Source organism: Capricornis sumatraensis, chromosome 17 (genome assembly GCF_032405125.1).
Source record: "Capricornis sumatraensis isolate serow.1 chromosome 17, serow.2, whole genome shotgun sequence".
NCBI classification, from domain to species: domain Eukaryota; kingdom Metazoa; phylum Chordata; class Mammalia; order Artiodactyla; family Bovidae; genus Capricornis; species Capricornis sumatraensis.
The window spans coordinates 70,701,431-70,725,878 of NC_091085.1; the positions used below are offsets into that span (position 1 = coordinate 70,701,431).

The 24,448-nt window shown below is 49.6% G+C and overlaps 1 protein-coding gene across 1 annotated transcript in view; it reads right to left on the reverse strand.

Moving 5' to 3' along the window:
• The window catches only part of ACACB (acetyl-CoA carboxylase beta), a 98,254-nt gene that overhangs the window by 45,868 nt on the left and 27,938 nt on the right, over positions 1 to 24,448 (reverse strand). The window contains exons 2-21 of the mRNA XM_068989602.1: positions 23,831 to 23,963; positions 23,501 to 23,639; positions 20,566 to 20,675; positions 20,270 to 20,351; positions 19,043 to 19,141; positions 17,946 to 18,055; positions 17,710 to 17,820; positions 16,234 to 16,443; positions 15,767 to 15,937; positions 15,029 to 15,190; positions 13,373 to 13,536; positions 11,574 to 11,724; positions 11,364 to 11,467; positions 9,753 to 9,834; positions 8,890 to 9,035; positions 7,297 to 7,447; positions 5,881 to 6,015; positions 3,293 to 3,439; positions 1,730 to 1,918; positions 158 to 258 (exon numbers count right to left, since the gene is read on the reverse strand). Of these exons, the coding sequence (XP_068845703.1) occupies positions 158 to 258; positions 1,730 to 1,918; positions 3,293 to 3,439; positions 5,881 to 6,015; positions 7,297 to 7,447; positions 8,890 to 9,035; positions 9,753 to 9,834; positions 11,364 to 11,467; positions 11,574 to 11,724; positions 13,373 to 13,536; positions 15,029 to 15,190; positions 15,767 to 15,937; positions 16,234 to 16,443; positions 17,710 to 17,820; positions 17,946 to 18,055; positions 19,043 to 19,141; positions 20,270 to 20,351; positions 20,566 to 20,675; positions 23,501 to 23,639; positions 23,831 to 23,963 (2,697 nt within the window). The remainder of the gene's footprint in view (positions 1 to 157; positions 259 to 1,729; positions 1,919 to 3,292; positions 3,440 to 5,880; positions 6,016 to 7,296; positions 7,448 to 8,889; positions 9,036 to 9,752; positions 9,835 to 11,363; positions 11,468 to 11,573; positions 11,725 to 13,372; positions 13,537 to 15,028; positions 15,191 to 15,766; positions 15,938 to 16,233; positions 16,444 to 17,709; positions 17,821 to 17,945; positions 18,056 to 19,042; positions 19,142 to 20,269; positions 20,352 to 20,565; positions 20,676 to 23,500; positions 23,640 to 23,830; positions 23,964 to 24,448) is intronic.

The following is a 24,448-nucleotide window of genomic DNA, read 5'->3' on the forward strand; positions in this document are numbered from 1 at the left end:
CTTCTGTTAGGCAGGGCTGTGTCAGGGCTGGAACTGGGGTCTCAGACCCCAGGCACTGTCGATTGGTTTGAGCCTGCCCTTCAGATAGCAGCACCCTGGGGCAACACGTGGATGAGAAAGTGTGACCACCACATCCCACGGAGGGCCCAGGACTCACTTCTGGACCAGCTGTACAATGCTCTGGGTGTTCATGAAGAAGACCTCCCGGTCGGCCTTCCGCTGCAGGGTGGCCGCGTGGCAGTCCAGGATGGTGGCTATCTGAGCGGGAAAACAGTATAGGTCTGGCCACTCAGACCACACAATCTGTCTACCACACAGAAGTCACTGGAAGCACCCACCACAGGTTCCCACACATTCAAAAACCCTAACCCAAAGCCCTCTGGCCCCCCAGAAACAGCTCTGTGTGCCCCACTCAACGTGTTGCTTGAGGACTAAAGGGTTCGGGACGACAACAATCACACAAAGACTTATGCATGTTCACACCATCCCTCTTCACAAACACTCCAGGGAAAGAGGAGAAGGGAATTTCCAACACCAGGGCGCATGAGGATGCCAGATGGGTCCTATTTTTACAACTAGGCTGAATGCTATTGGCATACTGTATTTGGCAACAAAAATACCTCGAATGAAAAACCTGCATCAATAACAAACTCCCAGAAGATTCCAACATGTATGATTCTCCACTGGGGTCCTCGAGAGCTTTGTTTTCATTATTTCTTAGTTGAGCTAGAATTCATACGCTATCATATTCCCCTCCTTCCTTTGAAAGTGTCTATTTAATTCAGCGGTTTGTACTATATTCAGAGAAATATGCAACCATCATCACTAATTTTAGAGCATTTTCATCACTACCCAAAGAAATCCTAGAGCCGTGGGCAGTCACTCACCCCTGCCCTGAACCCCTGGCAAACACTAATCTACCGTCTCTTCTCCACGGATTTGCCAACTCTGGACGTTTCATATAAATGGAAATGGGCAACGTGAGCTTTTGTGACTGGCTTTTTTCACTGAGAATCAAGTTTTTAAGGCTCATCCCCAGGGTAGCATGAATCATTTCATTCCTTCTTATGGCCGAACAATATTCCAACTTAGAAGCTGACTTCTGGGAATAAGCTGACTTACACTGACCTCGAGCTCCCCAAATTACTAACTCATGGGTGGGGGGTAATGGTGCAAGGAAGCCCTTCTCACCAGACCAAGGGCATGAAAATAAAAAAGAGAGGACTCTTCCAGATGTAGGTTTCCTTTAACATGTTTGATAAAAGCAAACCCCCCCAAAAGAACAAAATGAGGTCATTGCAGAATTATTAGAGATTTCTGATACTCCCCGGGAATGGCTTCCATTCTCAGAAAATATGATATATACGTAGAGCCCCACGACTGTCACCCTACACAAACCCGAGGAGGAAGAATCAACACTACACACCGGCAAGAAAAACTCACAATCTCCTCTCTTACGTCAGCCAGTGTAGTTCTGGAAAATGCTGACTATGCGCACCAACCACCTACTCCTGTTCCAAATCCGAGGACTACTGTTAACTGCTTATGTCCATCTAAAACTGCTGTTTTGGGGAAAAATGCTGGGATTCTGCAGAGAAGGCGTGAGAGAAAACTCTTTTTAGGCCCCAGCATCTCGGGCTGTTGGTGTGGGTCTCACAAAGCCTGATCTGATGAGAGGCTGGAGGTCCAGACTGATGGGGGGCTGAGCTCCTGGCGGGTGTGGTCCTACCTGCTGGCTGGGGAACTGGCAGAGCACCGAGGTGATGTTGCTGGCGTACTGGGCCATCACCCTGCGGACGGCCTTCTCCACAGGGGCGGGGATGCGACCCGACACACTGGTCATGATCTCCTGCAGCTCCAGCAGCGGCAGCGACGGGTGCCGGAGGGTCCTCAGGAGCTTCTGCACCCAGTCCTTCAGCTGCAGCGGGACCAGAGCATCAGCCTGAGGCCTGCAGGGGGCGTGGGTGCAGCCACCCAGCCCGGGGTGGGGGTCGCCTGACACACTAAGCCGTCCAGGCCCCGTGCGCTCTAGCAGCCGAAGGTCTAGACCTGGGAGCCTCTGGAACAGTCCAGGGTGGAACGGCCCCGGCCACAGACTGGGAGGAACACCCACCCGGCTTCCCAAACCGGGACGGCTCCACTCCCCATCCTGTGCATCCAAACTGCCAGCCTGGTGTGGGGTCAGGACATCAGGCTTTGCAAAGCACAGACGTTTGTGGGACGCTTGCTTTGTGCCAGACGCTGTTCAAGGACCCAAATGGACCTGTTCTCACTTGATCCTCAGAAACAACCCTAGGGAGTAGATATAATTGGTACTCCCATTTTCCGTTTGAGGATATTGAAACAGAGAGGTTAATTAAGTTACCCAAACTCACCCAGCTAGTAGGAAGCAACGCCAGGATGCAAACTCAGAAACTCTTAATAGCTGCACTGCCCTGCTTCTGGGTCACTGGAACTGTTGATGGTTTTTGAATGGGAAGGAGAATGTTGTTAACCCCGTAATGTGGTTGTAAGGTTTGAACTTGAAATCATGCACACACTGGCAAGTACAGAGGCTAAAAAAAATGTTGCAATGCTGGTAATTAGGCAGCCTAACATAGGGGCTAAGCACACGGACTCTGAAGCAGGAGGGTCAGGGTTCAAACCCCCTCTTTGCCTCCTATGGGTGAAATAGGCAAGTTTTGTAGCCTGTGTCTCAGTTTTCTCTCCTATAAAATGGAAATAGTAAGAGTTCCTACCTCCCTGCTGTTGGGAAGGTGAAATGACTTAATTAGTGTTAAGTGCTTAGTGTGGTAGCTGGCACACAGCGTGTACCAGGCTAGAGCTGGCCATTATCACCAGGACCACCATCGCTGTGATGGACTGTTCTGGGATAGAAGGTGATGGAGCAGTGGTTTTATAGCTACTGATGTCGAGTTCAGCAGCACAGGCCCTTCACAGAGGGCTGCAAATTTGAGGACTTACTTCTCTACAGACAAAGGGAACCTGGATGAACAGAGTTGTGTCTCTGGACAAAGTCGCTTCCTTACTGTCTCTTTAAGAGATGACCCACATCGACTCTTCTCTTACGGTGTGAACATTCTCAGTGTGGAGCTGAACTGAATCCCCAAAGGCAATGTAACCTTTACACCAGTGTATAATCAGAGAGAAACGAACTCTGATGTCTACAGTGAAACTGAGGAATCCCCTGAGAACAAGTCCTTGATGGAAACGACAGACTTTCTCATTTCTTACCCCAATAAAGATCTCTGGGATCTTTGGGCTCTTCACCTACCCTGCACACGTGACCCACCTTGATGCTAAAAATAGGCTCCGGCAGACAGTAGCCATTCATGATGTTGGTGAGATTTTCCAGGACGCTGTGAAAAACCTGGTGCAGTTTCTCTCCGAGGATGGGCAGCGTTGGCTGTGAGGGGAGCTCCCCCGCAAACGGCTCAGCCTGATGAGACACAACAGGAGCCAGAGATCAAGACCACCGTGGCCTCCCAAAGAGCCAGACCAGCCAAGGGCCAAGGCAGAGCCACCGACACACGGTATGTACGCCACACACACAGTGTGGTTAGAATGAAGCCCGAAGGGGAGGGGGAACAGAAGAAAGCATCCTACTGCAAAGTTAAAACTGCTCATTCACACCCGTTTGAGGGTTCCAAATCTTCCCCTCGGTAAATACCGTAATCAATTATGCATTCCAAATAATTCTGGAGAGTGTTAGATGTGATTGCCTTTTTTAAAAAAATGTTCACATGTAGAGGTCAGGGGAAGTCATTGTGGCTTCTACATGAGTTAACTTGAATTTCATGCTAACTAAGCAGCCTGTTTGTAGCCAAACATACACTGGACATCTGCTTTAATTATTAAAGAAAAGAGCACACTGACCAGAAGTACAGAAAGTCCACGTTAAAAATAAAGATGAGTATGGCTGAGTCCCTTTGCTGTCTGCTTGAAGCTATCACAACCTTACTGATTGGCTATACTCCAATACAAAATAAAAAGCTAAAAAATAAATAAAACAGTGATGCAATGCCTTCCCTCCTGGGATGCCAGTGCTGGTTCTCCTCTGAGGCTAGCAGGACTCCCTGGAGGCCAAGGCCATGGTGACTTGCTGTCCACACACTGGTCTGATTTTTTCCTTTTCCTTTTTTTTTTTTTTTAATCTTAGAGGAAAGGCTTCCTGATTTGTTTCATGTTCATTGCTGTGACAAGACACAAAACTGTGCTGAAAACCATGCTTCTTGGGAGCGATTCCTGAAAGTTATCTATAAGGTTGTCTTCCAGGCTGTGGTCCTCAGTTTGGCTCAAATAAAATTCTTTTCCTATTGCTGATTATTTTTGCTGACAGATGGCTTTGTTTGGCTTTGCTTTCTAACCAATATCATCTCCCTATTTTTCTATTTCTTTTCAGCTTTGCTCAAATCCCAAATATGAATGCCTAGCACAGAGAAAATTTAGGAAACTCTCATACAAATGTACGTGATTTTTGTAAATCATAAATATTTGGCCTTAGAGGATTCTCAAACAGAAAGCTCCCCAAAGGGACTTCCTTGGTGGTCCAGTGGCTAAGGCTCTGTCTTACAATGCAGGGGGTACAGGTTCAAATCCTGGTTGGGGAACTAAGATTCCACATATTGTGAGGTGAGGCCAAACTTTTTTTTTTTTTTTTTAAAAGGGGCAACACTGACTTCATGCATTCATTCATCTGTTAATTTATTTTACAAATATCCACTCAATATGGAGTAGGAAATGCCAATCCATTCCAGTATTCTTGCCTGGAAAATCCCAGGGACAGAGGAGCCTGGCGGGCTACAGTGCATGGGGTCGCAGAGTCGGACACAACTAAGCGACTGAGCACATCCACTCACCACCGGCCGTGTGAGGCACTGGAACCTGGGAGCTGGGGGCGTGCTATTCTGCTGGCCCAGAACCCTCAGCTTCCCATCCCCTCCACTCCGCTCCCAGCCCTGCAGGCTCCTCTCGCCCTTCAAGATCAACTGGAGGGCTTCCTCTCTTCACAGTCTGCTGCTGCTTCTCCCTCTGGACCCCCAGAGCCAGTGGCCAAGGACGGTCCCTCTGACTGAGCTGAATTACAAAGATTTATCTGCCTGTCTTTCTCATAGGCAATCATGAGCCTGCTGGGACTGGTGGCTGGGTTCCTGTCTCCAGAACCCAGCCGGGCGGGAAACGTCTGCTAAAACGAATCGCAAGGTAGACACAGATTCATTTCCTGTTATCTAACAAAGCTCACTCTATTCCTAGCTTTGGGAACCCTTGAAAGACAAAAATGAAAAGAAAGAGGAGAAAACAAATGAAACTGATACGATACTTTGGAGAAAAGAGACAATTTGATTTTTTTTTTTTTTAATGCTTTTCTAGCTTTTTTTCTTCCTGGGCATATATGCTGATTATTGTAGAGAAAAACAAACAAACATTACCTGCATGAATGGGGAGCCACCTCCCCGCATGCCTGGCTTACTGTAGGAGGGCAGGTCACTTCACGTCACGGAGACATGACAATGCTATATAAAGCACTGCGGGGAAGAGGGCTGCATCACAGTTTACAGGAAATGAGAGGATGAGCCCTGTGCACATCTCGGGGAAGGTTCCTCTGGGCAGAGGGAGCTGGCCCCGAGGGGGAGGAGTCCAGGGCATGTGATTAAGGGGGAGAGGGAGGCAGAGGGTGAAGCCAGGGAAGAAAGCGGGACACAGCCCCTGGGGGACCCTGAAGATCATCAGAAGCACGTGGGTTTTGCTCTTAGTGGGATGCTGAGGAGGGTGTGGGCACAGGCAGGCACGTCCCTGTGCCCATCGTGGTGGGTGAGGCTCGAGGGCCAGGAGCCACCAGCCTGTCCGGCTCATGGAGTAGCTGTGCCGGGTGTCACATACCGGGCGCACTTTAGAAGGGTCATCGAGCTCCAGCCTGGCCACCATGCAGCCAGCTTCCAGCACAGCCCCCGGGCGCCTGACATACTTCACCCGGCCACTTTCCTGCACGTTCAGGGTTGTGGTCATCTTCATGACCTGTTTTGCACAAAGAAGTGATTTCTACTTAGGTGGAGCCCCTCCGGTCTGGCCTGGGTCACCCCAAACTAGCAATTCTGGAGCACAGACCATGTCACTTACAAAAACGACCCTGTGGGCAGAGTTCAAGTGCAGTGGGGAGAGAGGAGCAGCATTTACACAATCTATTGTGTGCCAGGCACGGCGCTGGTCACAAATCTTTACCGTCTGCAAAGCCAGTCAGGGAGGCTGGTGTTCGCTGTGCCCATTTTACAGCAGTGGAAACTGCTCCTTATTTCCAAAGGAAGGCCTTTCTCTTAGAAACACAGCTAAAGCATAGGATGTAGGGTGACTGATACCTATCTTCCTAAAATGAGGTACATTTTATGACTGGCTCCTTTTCTTAAAGGCAGAGAGAAAACCCTCTGGGGAACGAAGAATGTGCTTCCAGTCCAGTCATCAGCCCCTTTAACTGGTCTGAGTCTGGCCGTGTGGACACGATGAATGTTGTTAGCATGTATGGGCTTCAGACAGACAGGACCATCCTGCCCTTTGCTCAAAAGTTCATAGCTTGGTCACTCAGGTCAGCCAGGCCTGGGCTGGACCCCTGCACCCCACCCATCACTCTGTGATCTCTAGTACATGCCGTCCGCTCTCTGAGCCTCAGTTTCCCTAACTGTAAAATGGGGGGTGGGGAAATGACAGGCTTGTCTCATAGGGCACTGATAAGGATTAAGCCGGAGGGCGCACAGCAAGAGGCCAAGAGGTGTGGGCTCCCACCGCTGCTGCAGCTTCATTACAAAATTCTTTCTTTTCCTTGGCAGCAGAGAATGAGCAGGTTGGAATCCTGGCTTTGTGTGACCTTGAGTGAGTTTCTTAGGCTGCCTGGGTCCCATGTCTTCCTGTGCAAAATAGAGGTTCTGTTTGGGTCCCACTCATGATTGCCAGGAAGGTTAAAGAAGGAATTAAGACAGAGAAAATGCTTAGAAGGGTGCCTGCCACGTGGTAAGTGCTTTGCAAGTGTTGGGTTACCACTTTTTAATTGTCAGCGTCATTATCATTTATCAGCTGGGGAGGTATACATTTTTTGAGATTTTTTTTTTTCCCATGGAATAAGGCAGGGAACTGGGGCTGAACCCCCCACGTAGTGGCTCTTTGAGGGATCTGCACGAGAGAACTCAGGAGGAAGGGGCGGTCTGTTGGCTTGAGTTGCAGCAGCCTGCCCAGAGGGTCCTCCCTTGGGGAGCGGGTGTGAGGGCGGCCCAGCTGCAGCCCCACCCTGGGGGCCAGCTCTGCAGTCACCTCTATCTCGGCGTAGCTGCCCCCAGCTTCAACGTGTTCCCCGTCCGCCACGGTGTACTTCACCAGCTTCCCAGCCGAAGGGGATCTCAGGACTGTGGGGTCATTCTCCTTCTCAAACACACACGTCTTGTTACCAATGGTGATTCGGTAACTGGAGAGAGAAGGAGGTGGTGGGGACACAGGAGGGCACCATCTACCAAGGTGCCAGAGTCAGGCTTCTGACAGTGTCTTCCCTCCCTAACAGCAGCCGGGAGCATCACCCTGGGATGGTTTGAGCGACTCACTCCACTCTTCCCAAATGGTGTTGACAATTACCCCAAAGACTCTGGGGGTGAGCTGGGGTGGGGCCCCTTCCTGGCAGAAAACTAGCTTCTTTTTCCTTACATAATTCCAACAGGCTCTGGCACAGAGAAAGCGATCAGCAATATCGATATTATTCAATACATACTGACCCAGGGGAAGGCTTCTCCTTATAACAGAACCGCTTCCCTGGTGGCTCAGACGGTAAATAATCTGCCTGCAGTGAGGAAGACATGGGTTTGATCCCTGGGTTGGGATGATCCCCTGAAGGGAATAGCTCCAGTATTCCCTGGAGAATCCCCATGGACAGAGGAGCTCTGGTCCAGGGTCGCAGAGTCAGATATGACTGAGACACGAACTCTTTCACTTTCTGTAACAGAACCGGGAAGAGCATGCCCCATGGGTGGTGCCTATAATCACCCTAAATATTCTTGGCAGAGAGAACACGGGCTAAAAAGAGCCAATCTGGGGTCTATCTTGTCTGCCTTCTTCCATGGACTGGGAAAGGAACCTGCATTCCCTAACTGGAGCTTTTTCAGGTCTGGGGCCTCTGGAAGCCCCACCTTCATCCCTCCCCCACTTTACTCTTCTTGGCCTGGGGTCTTTGCTGCCTGTTCAGCGGTGGGAGTAGGGGTTTGTGTTTCATTGTGTGAGCTCGGGCTGGTCAGACACCCCAGAGTAACAGGGTCTCTGTCTCGTGAGGCTCCCCACACTGAGCGCTTCCGGGTCACCCCACGCTCCACCCACCCTGACCCACAGCAACCTTCCCTGCTGCCATCCGCTTGTTCGATGTGTCTCTTTCCCAACAAGACTCCAGCAGTCATGACCACGGCTCTCTGCTGACACCTAGCCTGACACCTGGGGTAAGTATTGAGTTGGCCAGAAAGTTTATTTGTAGATAACATCTTATAGAAAGACCCAAGCAAACGTTTTGGCCAACCCAACAGATGATCAAATAAATAGCCATTACCCTAACTGGATAACCGCATCTTCTCCCAGCCCTGCTCCAACGGGTGTGGACACTGCAGCTCAGACCCGGAGCCGCTGGGACTCAGTGCACACCTCACAGGCTGTGGAGCTGGAAGCCATGAATCCGTTCACATTGCTAGAAAAGGGATGCCTAGGGACCTTCCATGGACGCCAACCTGCAGCCTGGGATTCCACCCTCGAGATGAACCTCCCAAGAGCCCCACAAGGTCCTGGAGAAGGTGCCTTGGCTGAGAGCCTGAGCCTGCACACAGACCCCACAGTGGGCGGGTGGGGGAGCTGGCTCGGGTGTCCCTGGCCACACACCTGTCCACCTCCTCCTTCATGTAGGTGGTGTAGCTGTTGCCACTGCAGGATAGCAGTAGCCCCCCATCGTTGAGCCGGTGGGCATCGATCTCGATGTGAGAGCCGTTCATGATGAGGACGAACATGGTCGGAGACTGCCGGGCCACCTGTGGGGACAGGTTCTGCCCTTGAGCCGTGGTTCTGCTCGCATACTGTGAGGGGTTGAACAGTGTCCCCCCAAGTCCATGTCCTTCCCAGAACCTCGGCATGTCACCTTACTCAGAAACAGGGTCTTTGCAGACGTAGTCAGTTAAGGAGGGACGCCGGCTTAGGGTGAGCCCTGAATCCAGTCTGACTGGTATTCTTGTAAGGTGAGAAGAGACCCAGACAGGCACAGGGTGATGAAGACAGACACAGACACACTCACAGGTGGCCATACAAAGCCAGAGGCTGGCAGCAATTGGAGTGATAACCTCTAAGCCAGGGAACACCGAGGACTGTCCACGACCACCGGAAGCTAGGAAAGGGGTGGTTCCTGGGAGCCTAAGAGACCACGGCACAGCCAACACCTTGATGTTGGACTTCTGGCCTCCAGAACTGAGAGACAATGAATTTCTGGTGAAACTGGTGAAGACACCGGTTTATGGAACTTAATTACGGCAGCCGTGGGAAACCAATACATGCTCTATTATGCCTTGTTTGTGCATGAGGTCCAAGCCTACGGGTTCTGTACCCAAAGCCCATAGGTTTCAAGGTCATGGAACTGCAAGGGGAGTCCCGGGAGCAGGCATGAGAAAATCCATTGCAGGGGTGGTGTGTGGCAGAAATAAAACTCCCTTGAGCCCCCGGAGTGTTGGAGACATCCAAGAAAGAGAGACCTTTACCTTGAGGATGTACTTGACGCCTCCATAAATTAATTCCACGTCCACGATGTTCAGCAGAGAGTCTGCGGGGAGGACTTGGCCCCTGGGAGAGAAGACAGACCTGCAGTGAGTCTAGGAGTGACCAAGAACTCTGTGGCCATCCATTCTCTGGATTTTAAAAGCCACCTGCTCTTTGCCTCTCCTAACCATCACCATGGCTGGTTGATAAAGTCAAGGGATGGACAGTCCCAAGGAACCTGATACCCCTTAGAACTGAAGGAAACTGGTCTTGCTGCAGGATGTGAAATTTTAGAAGGGCTTCCCAAGATGCAAACTCCATGCTGCTTCTTCTCGGAAAAAGTCCTTACGCGGGAATCCTGCCACCTGCCTGTGAAAGAAACCAGTGCACGGACAGGGCCTCTGCTGCTGCTGTTTAGGTCGTGTCTGACTGTGTGCAATCCTATGGACTGTAGCTTGCCGGGCTCCTCTGTCCACGGGAGTCCCCAGGCAAGAATACTGGAGTGGGTTGCCACGCCCTCCTCCAGGAGATCTTCCTGACCCAGGGATCAAACCCAGGTCTCCTGCACTGCAGGCAGACTCTTTACCGCTGAGCCACCAGGGAAGCCCATATTGTGACTGTATTACCGTTCAAAAGCATATTGTCTGGGACGTCCCTGGTGGTCCAATGGCTAAGACTCGGCGCTTACAACACAGGGGACCTGGGTTTGATTTCCAGTCAGGGAACTAGATCCCACAGGCTGCAACTAAGACCCAGTGCAGCCAAATAAATAAGAATATTTTTTAAAAAAGCACATGATCCAAGAACTAAAACCTTTCACCCTTCTAGTTCCCTTTTGGTAGGATCCTTTGCCCATCACGGTGGTTTTCAATGGGGGCGAGGTAGGGGGAGGGAGATTTCTGCCTCTCCCCAGAGGACAGATGGCAGTATCTGGAGACACACTCGATTGTCCTGACTTCCGGAGGAGGAGGAGGAGGAGGGGACGCTTTGGATGGGCTAACGTCCCATCTGGCACAGGTCAGCCTTCACCACAAAAGATGACCCAGCCCCAAATGCCAGTGGTATAGAGGCTGGGAAACCCTGGTCCATCCTAAGAGGGACCTCCTGGCCATCTTCATGGGGTCCATTTCACTGGCCACTTGATTCATTTACAGAGGTGACCTATAACCTGCTTTGCTTCTCAAGTTCACATCTTCCTCTCTGAACTCCTGCCTGTTGTCACTTAACTTACACAAGTCAGCATGAGTATGTACGTGGCTGTCTGTAGGATGACGGCTGTCTTGGCCTTGAGAATCCCTCTCGTCCCCCCACCCCAATCATCCAGCCTCTTCCAGGACAGCCCAGGTGTATCTGAGGAATTCTACAGAGGCAAGCACGTTGGAAGGACTGATGCCGAAGATGGAGCTCCAATACTTTGGCCACCTGATGCAAAGAGCCGACTCATTGGACAAGACCCTGATGCTCGGAAAGACTGAGGGCAGGAGGAGAAGGTGACGACAGGAGGGGTTCACTGACTGCGGGGTGACTGATTTGCACCCAAAGAACACACGTGTCTACCTTACTTGCCACAACACATATCCCAAGAGGGGAAAGGAAGTACCCCTACACCCTACCTTTCCAGTGAATGTAGGAAATCCGTCATGCATGTTCTAAACATGGAGTCGGCCACGTTCAAGGCTCCGCACACAACCCCGAGCATGATATCTGGCTTCTCAGCCTGGGAGAGACTCCGTGCGTCAGTATCCACAGGGACCAAGGCCACAGGGAGCCGGGGGAGGGTGGTGGTTCCGGGACCCCCAGGGGAGATGCATGCAGCCCTCTACCTGCACTTTCTCGGCAATGAGGTTATCCAACCAGCTGGTGTCAATGTCGTTGCTCTGAAAGTTCTCAGTCTCCAGAAGGTTGGTGAGATATTCCACAGTTGTCCTGAAGTCGCCCCGGATGGATAGTTCCTTCAGAGCCACCACCATGTTCCTTGAGGGGAAGGCACACAGATTGTTTCCCCAATTCACACATGTGTCATCAGCTCCAGCATGGCTCCCAGTGAGCCAGAACCGTAGAGAAGAGAGTGTCCCAAATCAGACAGCCTCCAGCATGGACTGGGCCAGTGACTAAACCGCCCAGGCCTCAGTGTCCTCATCTGGAAAATGGGGGGATAACTCTGCCTTCTCACAGGTACTTGGGGATTCAAATGAGACAACCCATATAAAGAACATGGTCCCTGATCAGTAAATGTTAGCTGTTATGAAATGGTTAATTAGTGATTATAATTGTTATCAACCTTGCCAGTCACTTTGACTCTCTCTCCTGCTGGACCTGTCAAAATCCCTCAGTGTCCCAAGGAGGAGTCATTCTCTAGCTGTCCACCCAGCTGCCCAGTGTGCCTGGGGTGCATGGACAGATGGCTGACACCCGTACCCCACTCTGCGCAGGGCAGTCGCCAGCTTGGCTGTAACCACCTCCTGTTTCCCAGAGGGCCCCCCTCCCATCAAACACATGTCCAGTCTAAAGGGCAGAAAACTCCACTCTCTATGAAATCAGGGAGAGTGTTATAGGGGAAACACACCAGATGATATCGCTTTTACATGGAATCTAAAATATGACGCCAATGAACATACTCACGAAACAGGAACAGACTCACAGACACAGAGAACAGACTTGTGATTGCCAAGGAGTGGGGGTAGGGGAGGGATGAGTGGGAGGCTGGGGTTAGCAGATGCAGACTGTTATCTATAGGATGGACAAACAGCAACGTCTTACTATATAGCAGAGAACTGTATTCAATATCTTACGATAACCCGTAACTGAAAAGGATATTTTAAAAAAAGAATATACACATATATGTGTTTAACCGAATCACTTTGCTGCTGCTGCTGAGTCACTTCAGTCGTGTCTGACCCTGTGCGACCCTATACACGGCAGCCCACTAGGCTCCCCTGTCCCTGGGATTCTCCAGGCAAGAACACTGGAGTGGGTTGCCATTTCCTTCTCCAATGCATGAAAGGGAAAAGTGAAAGTGAAGTCACTCAGTCATGTCCAACTCTCTGCGACCCCATGGCCTGCAGCCCACCAGGCTCCTCTGTCCATGGGATTTTTCAGGCAAGAGTCCTTGAGTGGGGTGCCATTGTCTTCTCTGAATCACTTTGCTATACATCCGTAATTAAGACAACACTGTAAATCAACTATACTTTAATTTTTAAAAAGATGTAGGTGTTTTGGCATTTGAGGACTTCTTTGTCAATGTGGATTTCTCGGGGAACTACTTAAGAGACTTAAATTTAAAAGAGGGCCCCTGCACCTTTTTTTTGTTTTTAAATAAAAAGCTATAGCACTCAGCACCTTTTAAACTCCTGGAATCACCTTGAACATTCTTTGGATCACCTTCAAGTTCAACCTGTAACAAGCTCAATATCAGTGACCTTGGTGAACTGATTCCATGTATGCTGTCACAGGTCTCAAACGAGGGAAGAGGGCAGAATGTGTTCTTGGACTTTGGCATAAGGTGTTTAAGATAAGGTCTGCTCTTCATCCCCTTAACTGCTCTGCGTCTGAAGCCACAGGCTAATAATTTCTAGTTTCTCAAAGGAAGGGGTGGAAGGAAGGGAGGGAGGGAGATACTAACGAAATAGCCTCTTCCCGGTTCTCCCCCCAGGAGAAGCAGTGCCCAAACTGGGAATCCGTAAATTCGTGTAAGCCACCAGTCGCAGCCACGCTGAAGTAACCCCATACATTCTTGCTGCTGCGGAAATTCAATTCTTGGACCGTTCCGGAGCTCGGCTTAAACCCCTGCAGCCCAGACAGAAAAAGCAAAACAGAAGAAATTATTACTCCAGATCTATTTTCATCAGAATTAAATCCTAGGAAAACCCAAGAGCCCCTCCCACACCCAAGAGCTTAGTGTGATCAATAAAATATTGATACTTGTCATGAGCAGTGCAGGTGTATCCATGTGAGCACGTCAAGGCGTGGAATTTTTATTCTTAAAAAAAAAAGTTGAAAGATAACAACCGAGTTGGGGACCGGTAATCACCTGATGGAGCTGAGTGACGGTACCTACTGATTTTATGTGCTTGCCATTGTCGATCAGAAAATGTTTATAAGAGGAGAGGGATTTCCAATTCTAGACTATGAAAAGTCTGGCAGATACAGAAATGCAATGTTAGCCCTAGTTGATGCTAACGCACACATAAATTCCCTTTGTGAGAACGACCCACCCCCTTCTGAGTATAATTCTGGTAAAAGGGGAGAGGTGGGTTTGATGCTCTGGCCGGGATCGCCTGTGATAAAGGCATTCATTTTGGCAGACATGCTTGGAGGCGAGAGACGCAAAGTTTCAGGTGTCTGGGTTTTTTCTATACGTGGTCCTCCATCCTGTGAATAAGCCATCAACTCCCTAAAAGTCTCCCACTTTGCCTGCCCACCACTGGAATTGATTGTTTGCTCTCAGCCAAACATCCCAAACTAATACAGTCACCATAGCAGAGAGGGGATAAAACTTCTCTCATCCCAAGTTTCTTGAATGAAGTCATTAAATAACTAAATCGTCGATTATGGTGGTTATGTGACAACTGTTAGTATACACGTAAACTGTGACAGATGCTAGCTGCTTGGTACTTTAAGGCACAAGTAAGAACAAGTCACAGAGGGACCCTTAGACCAGGGGTCCCCAACCACTGGGATCTAATGCCTGATGATCTGAGGTGGAGCTGATGTAATAACAATAGAAAGAAAACACACAATAAATGCCATGTGCTTGAATCATCCGCAAACCATCCCCGCCCCCAACCCTGGTCCACGGGAAAACTCTTCCGTGAAACCAGTCTCTGGTACCAAAAAGGCTGGGGACCGCTGCCTTAGACTGTATGTTGTACGTAGTCAAAAGTTCACGGGGCCAGAAATCCAAGGATCTGCGCTCTAAACCCAGCTGCCCGTCCCAAAGGTGGACATATGTGACCTTTGCGGTGCACCACTGGGACTCGGCCCTGGGCTCAGCAGGCCCTGGGCATGAGGCGGGTCGCCCCACCCTCTGGAGCTGTGATATAGGGTGACAATGCCCAGAGGCGTGGCTGTCCTCTGACACACCAGGCATCTGCCTGGTGCCTGGCACACAGCACCTGTGGATAAACCCTTTCATCCCTTCCCTTCCTGCATTTCAATTTCCTTGTCTGTAAACTGTGAGGTCTGGGCATCTCCTCCAGGCTAAGGTTTGGGGTCTGCCCCAAGCTGGGAGGTTGGAGGTGGTGGAAACGCAGGCCCCCTACCACCACCCCCGACTTGCCTCATCTGGGTTTTCGCTGGTGATTCTGGCTGCAATGACGTGGCCTCGGGCAATGGGAGGGTTGCTAGGGGTCTCAAAAGAAATGGGCGTCATCCCCCACGGGGACTCTCCGTACAGAAGCCGGATATCCTTCAGCCGGTGCAGCGGCACACCCATGGCGATCTGAAATCAAGAAGTCTATCCCGTGAGAGGGTCAGTCCTCGAACCCAGAGCACAGAGCTACAAGTACAGTGAATGATTTGGAATATACTGAGCTCCTCCTGGGGCCACAAGACGGTACAACATGGGAGACGCAAGGAAAGAAAAAGACAGCTTGCCTCTGCCCCCTTGGAGCCGTCTCCTTGGGCAAAGAAGCAACAGTCACAACACAGAATGAGCATCAGATAAAAGTTACAGACTCTTAGTAGGTGGGAGGGGAGGGGAAACAGCGTCCAGACGCAGAGCTAAAGGAAGTTTTGTGAAGGACGCAGGGAAAGCTGATCTGGAGGAATGAGGAAGCAGCGGATGACGGAGGACATCAGCTGAGCCAAAGGATCACACTGAGTCTACTGGGTCTTAGGATGTGACCTACTCAAAGGGACCTGTGGCATATCCCACCAGAGTGTGTGAGTGACTCCCAGCAGGAAGCAATGACCAGGCCAGTCCAAATGGAGGGAGGTCTGACCTAAGCAGGACAGGAGACCCCCAGCCCCAGCTCTGGGCAGACGCCCCCGCAGGGCTTGGAGCCCGTCTCCTTGCCTGCAGCTGGGCAGCGGGCAGGTTGACATCCGCAATCATCTCCGTGCAGGGATGTTCCACCTGCAGGCGGGGATTCAGCTCCAAGAAGTGGAAGCTGCCGTCCTGGCTGTAGAGGTACTCGACAGTCCCCGCGCTCACATAGCCCACCGTCTTGGCCAGGCGTACGGCACACTGCAGACAAGATGCAGAAGAAGGGGGTGCTGGTGGTTTTCTCAGGGTGGGGAGGGGGGAAACATCCCGGTTCCCTGACCGAATGCAGGCTGAGGACCTGCAGTGTGTAAATGACCTCAGGACCTCAGAGATCATAGCTCAATAAACCTGCGTGAGGCTGAATTCATCTCCTCCCTCCACCCCCTGCCCCTTCATCTCCTCCTGGACACCCACTCCACTTTGGCAACTTGGGCATTGAGAGCTCTCGCTGGCGCTGAGCTGAGATGCCTCCCCCACCCAAGCTCCCCAGAGCCCACCTGCTCCATGAACTCGAACACTGCCGGCGTGGCAATGGTGGCCGGCGCCTCCTCTATGATCTTCTGGTGCCTCCGCTGGATGGAACAGTCGCGCCCGAACAGGGACACTGCGTTCCCGTACTGGTCGGCGAGGATCTGGACCTCCAGGTGCCGGGCGTGCTGGGCCAGCTTCATGAGGAAGATTGGCGAACCAGGGGTCTCGCTCTGCACCTGGGGTAAGGGGATGGCAGGGTGGCAGGCTCTTCCCTGGGGAAGCAGGGCTGGAGCAGGAAGCTCTCCAAGGAGAGTGCGCAACAATGGCAGGGATGCCCACGGTCTTGTTGAGCTTTTAGTGTTACCTCTTCTCAAAGATATAACATTCTCAAAACCAAATATGATCAAAAATACATAATGTAGAATATAGAGTAAAAATAAGGATTCACATGGAGTTACTCGTAAGACAATTAAAAAAAAAAGAGAGACTGCAGTAACACACGGGAGGACCCCACTTCTGTGAAAAATAATATAACAGAATTGTGGAGACTTCCCCGGTGGTCCAGTGGTTAAGGCTCTGCCTGCCAATGCAGGGGCCACAGGTTCGATCCCTGGTCTGGGACGATCCCACACGCCTCAGGTCAACTAAGCCAGTGCACCGCAACCACCGACCCGCATGTTCTAGAGCCTGTGCTCCGCGATAAGGAAAGCCATCGCAGTGAGGATGCTTGCCGCAACTAGAGCAAGCCAGCACACAACAAGGAAGACTCGGCACCGTCAGAAATAAACAAAGTAATTAAAAAAATCTAGAACTATATGAAGGCCTGTGCAAAAGTATATACTACAGGAAAAGTACTGGAAAGAAACCCAGTGGCTAACAGGAGTCATGCTGGTTTGTTTTTTTTTTTTTTCCTTTTCCAGATTCTTTTCCCTTGTAGGTTATTACATAATATTGAGTATAGTTCCCTGGGCTACACAGTAGGTGCTTGTTAGCTATCTATGTTAAATGTAGTAGTGTGCATATTTTAATCCCAGTCTCCTAATGTATTCCTTCCCCCACCCCCCCCCCAGGCAAAATGGTTTAAAAGTAGAAAACCAGCTACAAATAAGTAAATACACGATTTGTTCCAACGATAAAATTGATCATCTATAAACATTAAAAATACTGAAACTGCTAAACTGTACGAAATATTCCATCTCTCGACAGACAAATAGTCACAGATAGATATCCTCACAAACAGGTATCTCTGAAATCCTTTATAGACACACTGGTCCATAGAATCAAACATCTAAGGAAACAGTGTACAGATCAACCCAAGCCCTGGACTTTTGCGAGTAAACATGCATACATTCGCTTTGCAACAACAGAGCAAATTTTCAGCTCCCCCACGTGTCCTCTCGGTTGTGACACAATAACATTAGTGGAAAGAATCTGGTGGCCACCAACTGAAGAAGCACAATTCCCAAAGACACGTGGAAAAACACACGGCGCGAGGAGCTCACTTGTCTGAACAGGATGGGGAAGTCCTCAGCAGTCTCTGCCTTCCGGATTCCTTTCCCTCCGCCGCCTTCAGCAGCTTTGATCATCAAGGGAAAACCAATTTTTTCTGCTGCCTGAGGGCAAAGGACAAACAGACCTCTTCAGAGGTTTAGACAGTTTCTGCTGCTACCAGGCTTATGAGAAGGTTCTAGCTCTGGGTGCCCCCCACCCCCCCACCCCTCCAAGGATCTGCATTTACCTCCAAGCCTTCATCTACATCTTTCACGCAACCGCTGTTGTAGATGGACTCTGGGATGCTGATCCTTTGCCTTTCCTGTACACTGTGTTCCGCCCACTCCACCGTCAGACCTGGAGAGTCACAGAGGAAACAGAATCCTCCCCAAAACAGCCTAGACATGACCCAGAAACACAGTGCCTCTTTCCACCACAATGCCTCTAGACCTGGCCTCTGGGCGAACAGAACTCAGACACAGTCCTTCAGTTTCCCACTGTGCATTTTCATTTCCTTAAGGACCAACTCAATCCTGAATGGGAAACCAAGCTTAAGACAATTCAGACTGAGTCTACCAAGAACAGCCATTGATCTGAATTTTTTTAAAAAAACCCGAACTCTATCTTATGGAGTCATTTGTATGTCAATCACGGCTTTCTAAACTCCTATGAAGATTTCAAAAACAAACAACAGACAAAACAAAAACAAACTTTTCACTCCAAATTTAAAATTCAATCGTTGTAGGAAAAAAATCAAATTGTTTAGAAACTCTTGAAATGTTTTCCTGTTTTTTTTTTAACCTATTCTAAAAATTCCACTTTTAGGAATTTACCGTAAATAAATGATTAAAATGTACATGAGAGTTAGCTACAGGATTATCAAGGGTTTAAATATTTTCATATTTAGAAAAAAATTAATTGGAAACAACCAAGAGTATAACTACAGAGGACTGTTAGTAAATTAAGGTACATCTGCATAATATAATCCAATGCAGGCGCCTGAAGTGTTGTGAAGTATATTTATTGACACAGACAGACTAGTGAGGAAACAAACACATCACAAACTGTTAACTGTAAGAGCTCTGGCTTTTAAACGGATGTGCCTAGAGAAAAGGCTGGAATAATAAAACACATGATCGAAACCAGGTCATTGGATTATAAACAATTTCTATTTCTTTTCCTTACACTTTTCCTATTTTCTAAGATGTCTACAACGATATCATACCACTTTCTTGATAATTTAAATTTTTAAATGAAAGAATTAAAGAAGCATACTCCTGTCACCCTTCTGCTCTCAAGATTGGGCCCAGGCGTCCTCCCCAAGTGAAGTTCAGGGCCCCTTACCACTTCCGCTCCAGGGCAGCGTTGGGATCTGCAGAGTCTGGGCCACGATGGTGGAGGCGATCTTGTCTCCCAGTGCCCACATGGCCTCGCTGGGAGGGCCTGAGGGGTGGGGCAAGGGGGAAGGCAGATTCAGGCCCTCGAAACTGGGGGCTGCTCAGGTACACAAAAGAGAAGTCCCCAGGTCCCAGCTTTCAAGGATTGAAAGTCGAGATGGGGAAGAAAAAAGATCTATTAGTCTGCTACTTCGTCAGCCAACTTTCAGTACATGTGGACTGTAAACATGATTTATAGCTTGAGCTAAGTGGCCTATACAAAGTTCACCAGCAAAAGACTAGACCAAGGGGAGCAAGCCAGCACCTCAAAACACTAGACCATGGGTTAGCAAACTTTTTCTATAATGAGCCATAGGCAATACATAAATGAATGGGCAGGGCCGTGTTTCAATAAAACTTTATTTACAAAAGCAGGCAGCAGGCTGGATTTGGCCTGTAGGCTGTAGTTGGCTGGCACTAGGGCTGGACCATCAACTTCCAGAACTAAAAATGAGAGATAATGAGAGTCCCATGTGACAGCCAATGAGAGGCCATGGAAAAGAACATCAGTGAGCACAGGTCACCAGGCAGACCCTCAGGTGAATATCAGGTACTGACTTAGCACCAAGCTGCTGTAAACACGAGTCTGTGTTGTGGGCCAGAGGTTAGGAAGCAGCAACAGGGATTTACTGAGAATGGTAAATTATTCCAATTTACACACAAGGATGGCAGACAACCTAACTGAGTAAAGTTTACAAATTATACATCTGAATTCTGAAACAAACAGATGCCACGAACAGTAAGTATCATTTTGCCTAATAAGTAGCAGAGATGAGGGGTTCTGGTCCCAGGGGGTGAGGGCATTCCAAAGGCCTAAGAACAGCCCAAGCAAAGGTGTGGCCTGAAGATTTCCAACCTGAGTTAGAAATCTGAACATGGCTGGTATCTCAGTACCAACAGGAACATCAGCAGAGGCTTCTGCTTGCCCCAGCATCATTCTGCTATGGTAACCATGGTAACAGCTGTTTCCCTGGGCTGGCCAACCTTTCCACGTGACCTCCCACTGCTGGACTCAGTTGCTCTTGACCATGAACGTGTGATGTCGGAACATCAAACAGGCCCCCTCCTTCCAGGGCTGTATTAGCGAGAATTCCAAGACCCCCATTCCCACTTATCTGATGGAGGCGCACTCTACCTAGGAAAGCAATCTCGTGCTTGTGCAGGAGCTCCGGAAGTTTGGGGTTTTCAGAAGCATGGCCCCAACCAGCCCACACCGCCTGCAAACACACAGAGGCACGAACAGAGGTCTTTCTTCAAGAATCCGCCTCCCATCACACCCCGAAAGCTCCTTGCTGGGTCCTACCAGCCCTGGATTTCAGAGTCTCCCAGGACCCAGCTCCTCCATCCCTTCTGAACTATGGAACCGGGCTGCTCCAGAGCTCAGGGCATCGTCCCCGTCACAGGCAGACTGGGGCACCCTGTCTGACTTACCTGCACGGGGATCCTCTTGGCGATGTCCACAATCAGCTCCACGTTGGCGTAATTGTGGTTGTTAGGCCCTCCTGGGACGGGGACATACTGATCTGCCATCTTGATATACTCTGGAATTAAACAAGAGAGAGGTGATCAGAAGGACTGACAGACCCAAGTCGAGGACAGGACACGACGACGTGTGGCCACTGAAAAGATAACCGTGATGATTCTAGGATCACAATGGAGGAACGAACGTATATGATAGTTTGAAGAAAAAACTGAGTTTGACTTTAATTGTGTGAAAATATATGTGTATCCAGTCATGGCCTGGAAGGCAACAAAAATGAGGGAAGCAAGCTATCAATATAGTTGGATTAGAAGTGGGTTTTAAAAACATTATATATTTTTCTAATTTTTGGCAGTGCCATGTGGCTTGTGGGATCTCAGTTCCCTGACCAGGGATTGAACCCATGCCATGGTAGTGAAAGCCTGGAATCCTAATCACTAGGCCACCAGAGAACTCCCTAAGAATTCTTATGTATCTTAATACTGTTTTGCCACTAAACAATACAATGTTTGCTTCTAATCATGGAAAAAAAAAAAAAACCACATAACAAAATTCCCATCGTAATCACTTTTTAAGTATGTAGCTCAGTAGTGTCAGGTATAGTCACACTGTTGTGAAACAGATCTCCGGAACTTTCTCATCTCATGCAACTCAAACTCGATACCCACAAAGTGACGCCTCCCCATCCCGCTGCCCAGCGCCCTGGCACCCACCCTTCTGCCTTCTGTCTCTATGGACCTGACTGCTCAGGACCTCACATCAGTGGAAACAGTATTTGTCTTTGTGTGACTGGCTTATTTCACTGAGCGCAATGTCCTCAAGGTTCGCCTGTATCATGTACTCAGTCACTCAGCTGTGTCCAACTCTTTGCAACCCGATGGCCGTGGACTGCAGCCCGCCAGGCTCCTCTGTCCATGGGATTCTCCAGGCAAGAAGACTGGGGTGGGCTACGCACCCTCCTCCAGGGGATCTTCCCCACCCAGGGATCGAACCCAGGTCTCCCTCATTGCAGGTGGATTTTTTACCGTTTCAGCTACCAGGGAAGCCCCACCTGTGTTATAACGTGATTTCTTTCCTTTTCATTGCTGAATACAATACAATGCTTTGATTTTAATATACTCATGCTCTTCAAACACAGAAATCCTACTTCTAAGAACATGTTCTAAAAAAACATTCATCATTGAGGCCAAAGACATGTAAAAGGGTGTTCACGGGGCAGTGTGTTTTTTTTTTCGCCTGTGGAACTTCCCTGACCAGGGACTGAACCCAGGCCCCTGCAGTTGAAGCTCAGTCTTAACCTCTGGACCAGTGGGGAAGTCCCTCCTCACAGGACAGTGTTTCGAACTGTGCAAAGGCAGATTCAATCAAAAGTCAGGAGTCAGTGCGTCTGTACTATGCCACCCTCTAAGACCCTGAGAAGGAACTGTCGAATGCCATGTGCAGACTCGGAGAAAAACTCGAGAGCAATGCTCCCTTCTGGCCTGCCGGCCTCTGATGTTGACCCAACGTGCTGTGTTGGTGACGGGAGAGGTCCCAGAGATTACAAATCAAGGCGTCAGGCCATGACCCACTCCTTGTTGAATTTTATTTTCATGTTGGAGAAGATAAACAAGAAAACAAGCAGGGTAACCACAGGCTGTGGGCAGTGCCAGGGCTCTGACAGGGATGACCAGGAGAGCTATGACATTCAACTTGTGCATGGGGGAGTGGAGGCCTGCTGTGCAAAGAGCTTCCGGAAAGGACTGGCAGCAAACGGTCCAGAACTTTCCAAGCCTCTGCAACAGAAAAGAGCGAGGCCAACACTGATGAGGCCAGTGGGACTGGGACCCAGGGATGGAGGCTGGGAGGCAGGAGATGGGGGTTTGGGAGGCCAGCAGGGGCCAAGTCATGTGAGGTCTTAACTGGCCTTGGTGAGGTTCTCAAATTTTAGCCCGAGTGTGAGGAGTGACCCCACAGCATCAAGCTGTGGACTCAGCCCATGGTTCCAATCCCCAGGACCCTGGGCAACAGTCACACCTTTGTGCCTCAATTATCTCATCTGTAAAATGGGGCTAACGAGCAAACCTGTCCTCACTGTAGTAAATAAAATGGAGACTCCATCAGTGCAGAGCAGAGCCCAGGACCTTCACTATGGGAAGGTTTGTGGGGTGAGGGAGCTGGTGCTGGACACAGGGTGAGGGGCGGGGCATGCTGATGGAACCGGAGTTGTATTTTTAAAGATCTGTTTGGCTGCTGTGTGAAGAATCTATAAAGGGACACAACTGTTCAGGGGAAAAATCAAACTGCTGTTGCTGCTGCTAAGTTGCTTCAGTCATGTCTGACTCTGTGCAACCCCATAGACAGCAGCCCACCAGGCTCCCCTGTCCCTGGGATTCTCCAGGCAAGAACACTGGAGTGGGTTGCCATTTCCTTCTCCAATGCGTGAAAGTGAAAAGTGAAAGTGAAGTTGCTTAGTCATGTCCGACTCTTAGCAACCCCATGGACTGTAGAAAAATCAAACTGCCCAATAGTTATTTACAGAATGAGCTATGCTGATAGACATGGAGTAGTAAATAAGTAGAAAAATGAAGGAATGATTGAAAAAACAGCACATACCCATGCAAGAAAAAAGCATCTGGAGGAAAAGATGCCAAGCTACTGTAACGTGGACGTTCCTCAAAGGTGAGATTTCCACTTTGCATATTAACCATTTGCATTTTTATAAGGTATATGGGTCACTCTTGTTAGCAGACATTTTAATTAAATAGAGAAGATTGGGAAATAAATATGGAATCAGGAGAGGTACCCTGCAATGCTCTCTGGGGTACAGGATGGACTTGGCCCAGGCTGAGTGGAGGAGGTGAGGACGGGGCGTGGCAGAGAGGGAGGGAGTCAGGGTCGGAGTACCTGCGTTGGCCTTGAGGTCCTCTGGCGTTACCATGACTACGAACCGGATGGCCCGCTCATTTCGGAACATCTCATAGGCCCACCTGCGGATGGAGCGCATGCATTTCACGGCGGCAATACCGTTGTTGGCGATGAGCACCTGGACAGAGGAAAAGGGCAGGGGGCCTGTGCTAGAGGCTACGTGCTACCCCAGGGTTCATCTCACCTCTGAGAGCCTCCGAGGGTACCTCCTGCTTCTGCAAGTGCTCACCAACGGGCAGGCCTTTCTCTGCACCCTGAGGCAAGTTGGCCTACTCCACCCCACCCCGAGTGCCAGGACCCCACCTGTACCTTCTCGATGACCAGATGCCCCCCAAAGCGCGCGACGAACTCGGCAGGGGAAGCCACAGTGAAGTCTCTGTGCAGGTCCACCTTCCTCTGCTCTCGGCCCCTTCTTGCCAGGTGGAGCCCCGACATGCTGGGCCTGCAAGGGAGCAGGGCAGACCCGTGAGCAAGCAGGCTGGGGCCGCACAGGCCCCTAGGAAATTCACTTCCACAGAGAAGCCGAACTCCATCAGACTCCTGCAGCTTTGCAGTCCCTCTCTGGGGACCGTGAAACACTTTACAAGGAGACTTCAAGAGGTTAGATCATGAAAGAAGCAGAAGAGAACCCCTGATCTGTCCTAAGCTGTATTTTCAGGGTTTTCATCTTTAATTCACTCTTTATATAAATTCTCACAATTTAGGAACTCAAATAATACCAAAAAAAAAAAAAAAAAAACCTTACAACAGGGTACAAGTTCAAGATCAGAGAAGTACACATTCTGATACTTTATACTTGTGAAGCAGTTTGTACCTTTCGTGTGCTTTTCTGTACTTGTATATCAAGTTTAAAAAAAAAAACTGAAAACAATAAAGAAATGTATAACAACAAAACAGAAGGTCCTTGTCCCATCGCCCCTCTAGAAC